General features: G+C 38.0%; 1 protein-coding gene across 4 annotated transcripts in view; it reads left to right on the forward strand.

Moving 5' to 3' along the window:
• Positions 1-12162, forward strand: part of RPS6KA5 (ribosomal protein S6 kinase A5) — a 147430-nt gene extending 135268 nt beyond the window's left edge. For all 4 annotated transcript variants that reach the window (XM_037503707.2, XM_037503709.2, XM_037503710.2 and 1 more), the window contains 3 exons: positions 5933-6092; positions 7221-7384; positions 9036-12162. In XM_037503707.2, the coding sequence (XP_037359604.1) occupies positions 5933-6092; positions 7221-7384; positions 9036-9275 (564 nt within the window). In that variant the 3' untranslated portion in view covers positions 9276-12162. The remainder of the gene's footprint in view (positions 1-5932; positions 6093-7220; positions 7385-9035) is intronic.
• The last annotated feature ends 916 nt before the right edge of the window (positions 12163-13078 follow it).

A 13078-nucleotide genomic window follows, 5' to 3' on the forward strand; every position in this document is an offset into this window, starting at 1 on the left:
CGGCCACCAGAGGAGGGTCCCACATGGCGTGCAGACCTCTCCTGCCGCCCGCTGCTCCCCTCAGCAGTGTACTTCGGTCCTTCTGCCTGCTCTGATCCCCGCTCTGGCTCTGGTGAATTCTCTCACCCTCCCGCGCTTCTGACTGTACCCAGTGCATGTATAAAAAACAAAAACAAACAAACAAACCAGCAAACAAATAAATAAAAGCATGCCTCTATAAAAAAAAAAAAAAAAAAAAAAAAACTTAACATTGGAGAAATGTAGGACTTTTTATTTTAGTTTATTTGCAGCTACTTAAGGCAGCTGTGTTTTATATGAATAAGAGATACATATTTTCAAAAGATACTCATGTGTTAGATACTTTGTGAACCTAGCTAAATGACATTAGTAGAAAAACATTTAAAAATACCCTGTGAGATATTCAGACTGAAAACATAGCTAAAGAATGTCATTTAGGCTAAGTTAAAAAATTAATAGATAAAAGGAGAGCTATTTGTAGTAACTTATAGTAACCACGGAGGCATGCTTCTCACAAAATGTCCTTGGTTGCCGTGATCAGAAACAGAACATGAAGCTAGAAAAATCTCAGCATGTTTCTTCTCAAAATAGCTTTACTTTTTCTGCATATAATTTGTAATGCATAATCTTAGGAAGAAAATTTCAGACAATACAGAAAGATATAAGGAACAAAGGGAAATATCTTGTCTTCACCTCATACAGAGATGATACTTGTGTAAGCTCTCACCTATCGCTCCCTCACACCCCTGCCCCCAGCACATTCTGTGTACTTTATATTTTACAGGTTTTTCTATACATGTGTGTATGTATTTGGATTTTTAAACAAATTAGATTATATTACACATGTGGTTTGATTCTCCAATGTTTATTCAACCATTTCATTACTAATAAATTAGCAATATTACCAGATTTTCACTAATTTTAAGCTATATACAATTATATGTGTGTGTGTGTGCGTGTGTGTGTGTGTGTATGCTCGGATTTATCTCTTTCCTTAGAATAGATTCCTTGGAAAGGATATACACAGCTTTATTTTGACATACATGCCTAGATTTCCTTCCAGAAGTTTTACCAGATCATGCTCTTGTGATTGGATACTGTCAATTTCACTCTTCACTATATCCCCTGGTTATTTATCATTTGCATGCATTTCTTTGATAAATATTCCATCTTTCCATGTATTCGGACATTTTTATTTTCTCTTCTATGAATTGCCATTATGAGCTTTGCCCATTTTCCTGTGTGGAATTTTCTTACTAAACGTTAAAGCTTTATTAAGGATTTTAATCTTTTTGTCTGACACTAATATTAGCAACATTATTTCTGATTTGGCATTTGCTTGAAGACCTTGTTTTCAGTAATAGGGGTTTGAATTTTGTTTTTATAAGGATTAGATAAAAACTTTTCCTATGGAGTAAGTTGTGCTGGTCTTTTCCTTTCTGTTATCTGGCTTTGATGTCAGATTGTCATTCCACTCTTACCCCATCCCAAAATTATAAAAATATTCTCCTAAGCTTTGCTCTAGAATTATATTTTATTTTTATACATAAATCTGCACTCCATCTGGGAGCTATTTTGGGGTTGATTTGTTTTCCCCCAATGGCTAACCAGTTGTCCCCGCAGGATGGCTATTACTTTATTTTTAAGCTTTATGATTTTCATTTTAGAAATTTTGAGTCTTCATTTATAATTTCGAAACTAAAAGTACATATTTATGAATCGGATTTTTTAAATAAAAGTAACTAACTTCTGTAACTCTGAGAGTTTGTTTAAAGACTTAAACTGATTACATCTTTATTAGTAGAATTCACTTAAAAAAATTGTCTACATAGAAAAGAGCTTATCATTTTTAGTAATAATATAAGCTAGTCTCTTATAAAAGAGTCCTTATTTTAAATATAAACCAATTATAACTATCATGCCATTTAAGGTTTTAAAAGACAGTCTTAACTACACAGACAGGTATTTTAGAGCCTGGACCTGTTACATCTATGGAAATGACTGTGTTATGGCAAGCCTTATGTACATTATATTTAAAAGATTTCATTGTCCAATTTTTGAGAAAAGTGAGGTACAAAGAACAGGTTAAATGATACAGCAAAAGGAGAATCACTATATCCAGGGTATGAAATGTTCCATAGAACCAGCAACCCAATTTCTCCAGCAAATAAAGTTTAAGAAAACATAGGCTGGGAACCTATGGGCCAAGAGATGCTTAAGAAACATTGTTTAATGTCTATATGCTTTGTAACTTGTGATTCAAGCAAATCTGATTTCAACTCTAGTAGTAAATCATTTGGATATGATTGTGTGGTTGGGGTGTGTGTGTGTGTGTGTACATACACAATGTCTATAGCACAATTGGGGGATTTGAATATTGGTTGGCTATTCAGTGATACAAAGGAAGTACTGCTTTTTTTTAGGTATGATAGTGCAACTATATTTTTTAAAAAATCCTTACCTTTTAGAAATAAATAATGAAATACACTTAAAAATCAAAGTTAATACCTGCACTAAAGTCAGGTGAAAAGAGAGCTTCACAGACTTTTCCACATAAGTGACTGCCTAGCTCCAAAGGATTTATATAAAACGCCTGAGTTACCCCATAGAAGACACAAAATTTATTTATGGTATCCCAATATGTCTTAGAAATTTATGAACCTTTTGCATATTGCCTATAGTAACAAAAATGTGGATATTTTAATATGAAAATAATTTGTTACCCCATTAAATAAAACAAATGCCCCGGAAGATGCATTATGTGGTATCCTGTGGCTTTGATTACAGCCTAGCCTAACTCATGGTTGTCAGTCCCTGGGTGTTCATTACGCAGTGTCTGCTCAGCACCGCCATGCACAGACTGGGGGCTTAAACAATAGGATTTTTTTTTTTTCTTACACTTCTGGGGCTGGGAAATCCAATATGAAGGTGTCAGTAGGGGCGGGGCCTGGTGAGAGCTTTCTCCTTAGGTTGCAAACAGGGTCTGCTGCCCCTTGACCTTCTATGGCCTTTCTTCAGTGCAAGTGTTTGGAGAGATTGAGCAAGCTCTATGGTGTAGCTTTTTGTTTGTTTTTTGAGGGGGCACTAAGCCTATTAGATTAGGCTCCTACCTTTATGACCTCACTTAACTTTAATTACCTCCTTAATGGCCCATCTCCAAATGCAGTCACAGGGTGGGGATGGGGTGAAATGGTGGGGGGGCGGGTGTTGGGTGTTCAACATAATAATTTTCAGGCCCTATAAGCATTCAATCCATAATATACAGCATGTAGGAAATGCAGGATAGTATTATAAGCCACCTCACAAGCATGTATAAAATACCCAGCGGAGGGATATATTCCATTTAAAACCTATTTCTTCCACATTTTATTTAGGGACCTTATTTCTTTACTTTTTTCCCAAAATTTTATTTTTTAAATTTTAGATCTAGAGAAAATTTGAAAGCATAATGCTATGAACATCTAACATTTCACCACATTTTTTCTCTCTGATTCTCTTTTGGGTACACAATCTCCATAAGTGTGTGTATATATGTGTACACACACACTCACATATAACACACATTTATGAACACAGGCATATATAGATACATGTGCATATATTTTATCTAGTTAGGTAGTTTTGATGCACCATTTGCAAACAGTTTGCAGATACAAAATTATTCTTAACAGAAGTTGATTCCTAAATGATGAACTAAAATGATAAGATCTTAGAGTTAAGAAAGGCTAAACTTTGTTTAATTCTACATCTTCCAGCAAAGAGATCTTATTTTCACAGTCCCTGATCACCAGTCTCTTTAAATATTGCCAAAGATTTAGAATGAGTTTTCACACCCAACAGCCTGTTGCATTATTGCACATCAGAAGGTGAGAAAACTGCGCTTTAAAGGTTACTTCTATTGTGCCACATAAGTATCTGTTAGGAAGTTGGGTAAGATTAAGAAGTGGAGGGCCTCCCTGGTGGTGCAGGGGGTTAAGACACAACCTATGATGCTATCCATAGCCTCTGCAGCATGAATTCGATCCCCCGGCCAGCCAGGGAGCAACCCACATGGCACAGCAGACCTCTCCTGCCTCACCCGCTGCTCCCCTCAGCAGTGTACTTTTGTCAGTCTGCCTGTTCTGTTCCCCATTCTGTCTCTGGTGAATCCTCTCACCCCCCACACCTCTGGCCTGTACCCCAGCTCTTGTATGCATAAATAAATAAATCTTAAAAAAAAAAAAAAGTGGCGCTTAATTGGGGGAAAATGTTGGCAGTTATCTACTGGAAATACCCAGAACAAATAACCCAGCACTTCCAATTTTGGGAATATACCCAACAGAAATGTGTATTTTTATGCCCCAAAAGACATTCACAAGAAGATCCGAGCAGCTTGTTTCAAACTGGAAATAAGTGAAAGGTTCATCAGCAATATAAAAATTTTTCTAGTCTGGTTCTCCAGAAAGCAGAATCTCAAGCTGAACCTTATGTTTATCCTGTTCCTAAGGAGAATAATCCCAGGGAACAGGAGCAGCTGAGGCAAGAGCGAGAGCAGAGTGTTCCCTGGGCCCTTTGCTCCACTGTGGTTATCCAAGCTGACCTTGAGCTCATGGTACCAAACTTATAAGCAAGCAGACACATATGTTGCAGGCAGGAAACGGGAATGTGTGAGTCATGCACCCGTAGAATCCAGATACGGGCATCTAGAAACTCCCAGTCTCCACACTATAGTTCTTATTCTTCTCAGGCACCATTTTCTGTCTCAGAAAGTAAGAATTTATCTCCAAACTTCCTAGTCTCTGGTGACATGAGAGGTGTCAGTTTCATTTCTCTGGCTGGCTCTTCTTGCATTGTCCATCCTTGCTTGGGTTTTGTTGACTGCTATTTGATGGCTTCCTCTTGGTTTTCCTTCCTATGTTGCTTTTATGATCTTGTCTGGGAATTTCCATCTCTTCTGAGAGCCATGGTATCAGAGCCACTTGGCCATCTTGCCATCACAAGGGGGGAGCCCACTTACAGACAGATGGCCAGAAAAGAGAAATGGCAGCCTCCTTCTGGATCACTGTACGTGTCCCTGCAGCTCTCTACCTCTTTTGGGGCTGTTAAAGAAACAGACTCTCTCTCTTTTGCATCCATTCCTAATTAGCTGCTTTTCATGACACTGCTACCCACTCCTCATATGGGGGTTCTCAGTGGCTTCATTAACATCAGCCAGACCCCCACCATTTACATTCACTTTCCATCTCCACACACCAGGATCTCAGTAAGCAGAGAGAAATCCCTCCAAGTAGTTAGAATCACTTTCCAGAAATCCAGTCTCTGCTATAAAGACAAACCTGAGCTTTTTAGTTTTCCTGTTGGCTTTTAAAGGGCGAATAAACTTTAGTATACATTTTCAAATACATGACTAAGATAAAACAGTCATGGAGATAAAGATAAAAGATAAAAGTCATGGAGACTAAGATAAAACAGCTATGGAGAATTCGTTATATTTAGCACAACAATTAAAATGGGGATAATTACAAACAAAATAGGAAGTCCTAAATAAAAAAAAAAATTCTTATTCCTTAACCATAGTTAATGTCCTAGGGGAGGGTGCATGAATTGGATAGGAAAAGTAATTATAAAGGCTTCTTCTCTCTCAAATTTCTGTTGACATCAATACCATATTTTCTGAAGCCATTGGATTACTCCTTTCTCTTTTCTTGTTCTTTAAATGTAGTTATAAAAGCCATTTTAAATCATGATGTAATAAGTGTCTCACTTTATTTACCAGCCTTTGAACCCTGGTAGTCGCCTCAGCAAGAGATGTAACATAATCCTTTAAACCCAGGAAGCTAGTTGAATAATTGGTAAATCATGTATAGGATGATGGCTGGGTGTCTTGGACCATGGTTTTGAGTCATGCTGTTTTGTTTCTTTCTTTGCTTATCAGTATACCATGTTGTCAGGGCAAGTTCCATTCCAGTCTCATGATAAAAGTTTGACATGTACCAGTGCGGTGGAAATCATGAAGAAAATCAAAAAGGGCGATTTCTCCTTTGAAGGAGAAGCCTGGAAAAATGTATCTCAAGAGGCTAAAGATTTGATCCAAGGTAAGAATGTAACAAAATTTTATATTTATGTGTTTTGTGAGTCATGTGGAATTGTACCATCACACATGTTCATCACTTGAGAAATCCCTGTGTGTTCTCAGACATTCCCATACTCCTCTCTTCACCCTGTTTTCTTATCAGAGCACTCTCCTTAGAAATCTTACCACATTTAGAGTCAACAAGCACTTGGATCCTCTCATTCTAATACCTCCCAAATAAACCTCTGCTTTTTTACTATTCTTCCCCAATCCTTTTTTTGCTCCCATCTCCTTTTTTTGCTCTGCCCAAAAGCCAGGTCACCAAAGAAACCTGGGCACCATCATAGATACCTGCGCCCTTCTGGCCTCCCTCAGCCAGGACTCAGTCCAGCAGGTCCAGCTCCCCTGACCCCCTACTCCTCATTCACACAGCGGTCACCTTAGTTCTCACCATCTCTCTCCTAAAATCCTGTGGCATTCTTTTAACACATCTCACTTGCTCTGACTTTGCCTGTCTGTTGGTCATTAGAGTGACATTCCTAACATCTGCCATCATCCTTCTTTTCTGTTAAAAATCCGTTAAAACAAAAAGACTCCCCTGTACCCCCTCTATACCAAATGGGAGAGAATGCACATCATACATCTGACAGGGGCTAGTATCCAAGAGCTACAAAGAACTCACACAACTCAGCAAAAAGAAAACAAACCAAACAAAAAGTGGGCAGATGAGTCAAACACACACTTTTCCAAAGAAGACATACAGATGGGCAGAGGCAGGTGAAATAAATGCTCATCATCACTTAGCATCAAGGAAATGCAAAATACAACAATGAAATGCCTCATGTGTATATGATCCAACATTTCTACTCCTAGGCATCTAGACAAATAATGCAAAAACACTCATTCAAAGGGATATCTATTTACAGTACTATTTACAGTAGCCAAGTTATGGAAATAACGTTCATGTCCATAAAAGATAAGTGGATACGGAAGATATGATATATTTACATAATGGAATACTACTTGGCTGTAAAAAGAGATGAAATCTTACCATATTTGATACCCTGGAGATTGAGATTTACGTCTGAGGTTGATTTTGAACTGTGCTTGTAATGACAAATGATAAAATAAAAATACCTTACTCTCACAGGACTCCTCACAGTTGATCCAAATAAAAGACTTAAAATGTCTGGCTTGAGATACAATGAATGGCTTCAAGATGGCAGTCAGCTGTCCTCAAATCCCCTGATGACCCCCGACATCCTGGGATCTTCAGGAGCTGCTGTGCATACCTGTGTGAAGGCAACCTTCCACGTAAGTCCCTGCTGTGCTTGTGGAGGGCAGTTTGAAAGGAATCAGATGCTCTTACTCTATGAGCTCAGAGACATATTCATAGTAATGCATTTTCAATAAAGTGTTCTTTTCATTTTAGGTATGTTTTTATAATCCCTTCCTACTATAAATATATTTATAAACAGAAAGTACATTGGGAACCAGAATTACTGCTCACCCACAAAATATTTATTTGGCATTTAGAATGAGTCTGTGGGATGAGGCAGTCGTCTGATATTTGAATAGCTGAACATTTTCAGTAGGTAATAAAAACAATGCATAATGTTAGAACTTTTTTTCTCTCAAATGAGCTAAATCCTTTTCTTTAGAAACTATAAATAAACATTAGAAACTAAGGCACATGTGAAAGTCCAGTCAACAGCTGTTTTGTGCTTGGTGCGTTCTAGAGACTGAAGGGTAAGAAGTTAATTGATAACTGAGTATGGATTATAGATTTGAAAGACAGAGACAATGAAACAGTAACTGTTAATGCACATTTGGGCCAAGCAGATATAAATGTATTAAGGTGGTTATATAAGGCATTGATGAATTCAAGAGAAATAAAATGCCCCCTGAAGGCGTTCTTTGTAGTAAGGAGAAGGAATAGGAGTTTCTTCTTCAACTTCAGAAATGAATTAAAACATTAGTGAATGAGGGTCTTCCCTGGTGGCGCAGTGGTTGAGTGCTGGGCTGCGAAGCTGTCTGCGGCCTCTGCAGCATGGGTTTGATCCTGGCCGGCCAGCTGGCGAGAATCCCACATGGCGTGACAGACCTCTCCTGCTGCACCCACTGCTCCCCTCAGTACTGTATTTCGTCAGTCTGCCTGTTATGTTCCCCGCTCTGGCTCTGGTGGATTCTCTCATCCTCCCGCACTTCTGACTGTACCCAGTGCTTGCATAAATAAATAAATAAATCTTTAAAAAAAAAAAAAAAAAGTAGAACATTTTAATTAAAAAAAAAATTAGTGAATGAGATCAGTTGCTGGGTAAAGAGACGAGCTGCAAGAAGATATCGCTCTGTCTTGTACCTGCAGGAGCGATCCAGAGTTTCTCAGGGACTTCTGGTGCAAGGCTTTCAGGAGCAGCCCCAACCAAACCTGAGGATGAGAAAAGTTAAGTGAGGCTGCTGTGAGGAGAAGCCAGGCAGGGGTCTGCAGAGTGAGGCTGCCTTGTCCATCTTGTGTCCGAGATCCACCCAGATTGCACTGAGTTGGAAGCCCAGAGTAAGGACCATGGTGGATTCCCTTTGCAGTCAGAATTTAAATCTCAGGCACCAAACTCGTCAAAGTATTCCTGGGAGTTTGGGGCTGAGGGCCAGGAAATCCACAGTGGATTTTCCCCAGGAATTTCTAGTCAGTGTTTCTTTACTGAGCATTAGCACTACCTGCTTCCAAGATTTACAGAGTCATGACTCCTGGGCAGCACAGCTGGTTTGATGTAAACAGAGACCTTAGAAATCTTCCCCATGAACTTATGGACCTGCCAGCAGGTTTGGGGTCATGATTTTAGACTTGGCTCCCCGGACAACTTGAGCTGTGTTTGCCAAATGACTGTTATCTTCTCCTCTAAGTCGTAACTGCCAAGAAAACCGCAATCCTTTTACCTTCACGGGGGTTCCCTTTTCTCTCCCCTAGGCCTTTAACAAATACAAGAGAGAAGGGTTTTGCCTTCAGAATGTCGACAAGGCCCCTCTGGCTAAGAGAAGGAAAATGAAGAAGACCAGCACCAGCACGGAGACCCGCAGCAGCTCGAGCGAGAGTTCTCATTCTTCCTCCTCTCATTCTCATGGTAAAACCACACCAACAAAGACCCTGCAGCCCAGCAACCCCGCGGACAGCAATAACCCAGAGACCCTCTTCCAGTTCTCAGACTGAGCAGCGGAGCCAGGGCAGGGAAGTCACCGCTGCACCTCACGCGCCCTCAGCACACACCCGAGCCAGGTTTCTGTGCTTCTAAAAACCTGTCACGTGGCCTCATTGGAATCTGCGTCTTAGGGAATTTTTTCAGGAAAACCCAGTTGATTGTCCTTGTCCAAAAGCACTGGCCCGAGAACATTACTGTGAAAGGAGTACACGGCCTGTTTAGTGACCCAGCGTGAGGCCACTGGGACTGTCCTCGCCAGAGCAAAGTGTCTGTGAGTGTAATTCCAGGCTGATAAGAGTTGAGCTGCTTGCAAAAGAAGTCACAGGTGTTTCAACCATTTACCAGGCAGAGGTGGCCCGTGCTTTGAGGATACCTCTTGCTTCCTTGTGGACAATGTGGGTTTTGAAGAGATTTGCACTCATTGATAAGAGATTTATCAGAGAAAAAGGTCTTGACTGTTTTCAAAAGATTCTGTAATCAATTTTATGTGTGGCATATACCTATTTCTTCAGAGAGGATTTTAACTTATTGTTTCTATTTTATGGTTACATATGATGATAACCTGCTATTATTAATCTTTTTCTAAAAAGTGAAAAAAAAATGTGTAAGAATGTAAGTTCCCACGCTCTATATTTGGGATGCGTCTGAGATGCATGCTAAGCTACGTACGTTTTTAATTTTTGCACTGCTCTTTCCCGGTAATTGTTTTAATGGTTATTGCAAAATACTGAGGTACATGTCTCTGTTTTGAGTAACATTGCACTTTATAAAAGAATATGAATAAAGCAAAATATTTTATAAAGTGCGCTGTTTAAAGCATACGTACTGTATTTTTGCCACTTTTCCCATGATCTACTTTTAAAGTGTCCTCACATCCCCCTTTGTGCTTTCTTTGATGCAAGGAGTAGAACAGGCCGCATTCTAGAGCTTACCATCAGCCATTTAGGCGACATGTGAGCAAAACCCAAAGGGAAATTGGATTAACACTGTGCTTCATATTTGTACACTGTGTTGTGCTACAGGGAGGCTCGTCCTCCTGTAGTCGGATATTATGTACATAATATTTTAGAATCATAGCTATGACTTGTTTTGAAACTTTTTTGTTAACTTTTAAATCCAGAAGGCATATTTTATAAACTTACGCAGAGCACTTTTATTGCTCAAAAGTTCTGAGTTCAAACAGAAAAACAAGTGCTACATGATGAAGACATTTCACTGAAAGATTGCTGCATTTTAAACCATGATTGATTCTTTCCTTATGCAAAAAAAAAAAAAGTGATAAGATTTGTCTGTTACATTTTCTTTTAAAGCCATCACATGAAATGTCAGGACTGAGAAAAGTGATCTTCGCTATGTTTACAGGAATTGTGCGTATAAAAGATAATGCCCAACATGTTTATTTTGTAGTTCTAGTTAATGATGACTTCTTGAGCATTAGTTTGGAATTGGGGCATGATATTTATTTATTCTTTCTTGAGATACTAGCAGCATTAATTTCAACCAATTATGAATACTAAAAAATATTGCACTCTATGTAATAGTAGCATATTTATTACTGAATCAATGTATATATTAATAGCACAGGCAACAAAAACAGCAAATATTAAAATATTTTCAAAGTATTGTATTATCCTGTTCACATTTTTGTCCACCAATGGTGATTGGGGATAACTTTTTATACTTTTCCATGGCCAACAGGGCTTTGTAGTTATCATTGAGCCAATGAAGGTTTTATATCCTAACTTTCAGTATTCCTGGTAATAATGATGAAAGATCTTAGATGAATCATTGCCAAACTGTCACTGATTCACAAAATGTGATTCCATCTGGCACAGTTATAACAGTCAAGGAAATACCCATTTAAATCTGTGGTTATGTTAAATGTATTTGGAAATGTAGAAGTTAATTCATCAAATCATTTCTGTAACTGTGTATCCTGGTAGAAAATGCCATCGTGAGTACAAACTAAAGGGACTTAGTGGCTAGTAAAGGGACGGTCAGTGTGCCCTTGTGCCCAATGGTGTCACTGACTTGTGGCAAATATTGGAAACTGATGGGTTGCCTTTATTTTCTCTGCCTCCTCTTCTGGGGAACTAGACAGAAAATGAAATGAGTAGAAAGGTAGGAGAGGAAGGAAAGAGAAGGCTAATCTGGCAACTGTGGAGCCTCCCTAAATGATCTCATATGGGCTTTTGAGCTCAAAACATGCACAGAGAGATGCCTTTTGTCAAATATCTTCACCCTCACCCTACTTACAAATACCAGAAAGACTATGTTTAATGCTAAGTTTGTAGCAGTTAAGTTGTCATCAGGCCCTGGGTGGGCATTGGATTGCACCTTCAAATACAAAGCTTTCATTTAATCACATAAAAATAAACTAAAGCATATTTGATATGAAATTGGTAAATGAAAGGACTTTCTTTGCATTAGGAATAAAGTAGAAGTAGATCTAAGAAAATAAATATATAAATGAAATTCTCTTGAAAACATAAATTTTGCAGTTTGAACCAAATCACCCTTTCCTTTCTCCCCATATTTTTATTGTATATAGTTTTCATACCATCATAAACCCCAATTCATAGACTATATATTGTGTAGGTACATATGACTAAATGAGAGACAATAAAAAAGGAAGGAAGCAGAGAGAAGGAATTCTAACAGACAGTTTCTACTAATTACTATTCCAGGCAGATCCTATGGCTAAATGAGTTAAATTAGCTATTTTGAAATTCATTAATCCTTCCAAACCTCTATAAAATAATAAACCACTGGACCACTGGAACAGAAAATCAAATCTCCTGAGTTCATTTTTCCATGCTTGTCTATCTTGAATTTGCAGATTCATTTACCCATGAGAAACTGCCTCTTAATTTTTTTATGTTACTTCTGATTTCTTAAATAAGCAAATGACTTTCTAAAATAGAAGGTAAATTACCTTGAAGAAGTTTATTAGGATAACAGTATTTTTTTTAATAAGGGAATTTCTTTTGTATCTCACTTTATTATTTTAAATGTGATCTCAAATGTTTTTTAAAAACATGCAATGTATCTCCCACCTGTTCATTTTGCCCTCATTTCAAACACTTGTTATTGTTGTTGTCATTTTGAGGATTTCTCAAAATGGTGAAAATTTCCAAATTGTTGGCCCTATATGTGCCTTAGAGCTCCTGACTACTTTGGGTGTTTTCCCAGTGACCTTTTAGAAAAGCATAATTTGGGTATTTGTGTGCTCACACTGCCAATATACTTTAAGGTCTAATTACATAAATAAGGCCATTTATCCTGATAGGCCACTCATACTCTGTCAAAATAATTGACTTGCAGATGAATTACTGAAATGTTATGAAATATCTTTAAATGTTATGATCTTTGGACCCTCAAATGTCTTACATCATAAGCTCCTAACTTCTGGCCTTCAGTTAATGTCTTTCTCCCATGTGATGTCCATCTTCACATGATAATGTGAATGTAGCAGGGACTGATGAAATTCAGAGTTTAAACATGAGTTATTGTAAGACTCAAAAATTGAAAAAGTAGTCATAAGATAACCAGTATGCATCAAATATAAATATTTTAAATATAATCTACCCAAAGAAAATAACTACTGCAATTTAAAAGTTTTATCTAGTCTTTCTAAGTAGCTTTACTCCAAATTATAACATTCCTTAGAATATTTTCTTAAGAGTAGTCTTTTCAATTTTTTGCTTATATGGGGGCAAAATGTATTTTCAAGGGGGCAACGCTTTTCATCTTAGGGACATTTGGTTAGTCCATTTCTGTCCTCATCTTCAGCATTTCTTACTTTTGGGCTTTC

This window comes from Talpa occidentalis, unplaced genomic scaffold (genome assembly GCF_014898055.3).
Source record: "Talpa occidentalis isolate TD23 unplaced genomic scaffold, MPIMG_talOcc4v2.1 talOcc4.11, whole genome shotgun sequence".
Taxonomy (NCBI): Eukaryota; Metazoa; Chordata; class Mammalia; order Eulipotyphla; family Talpidae; genus Talpa; species Talpa occidentalis.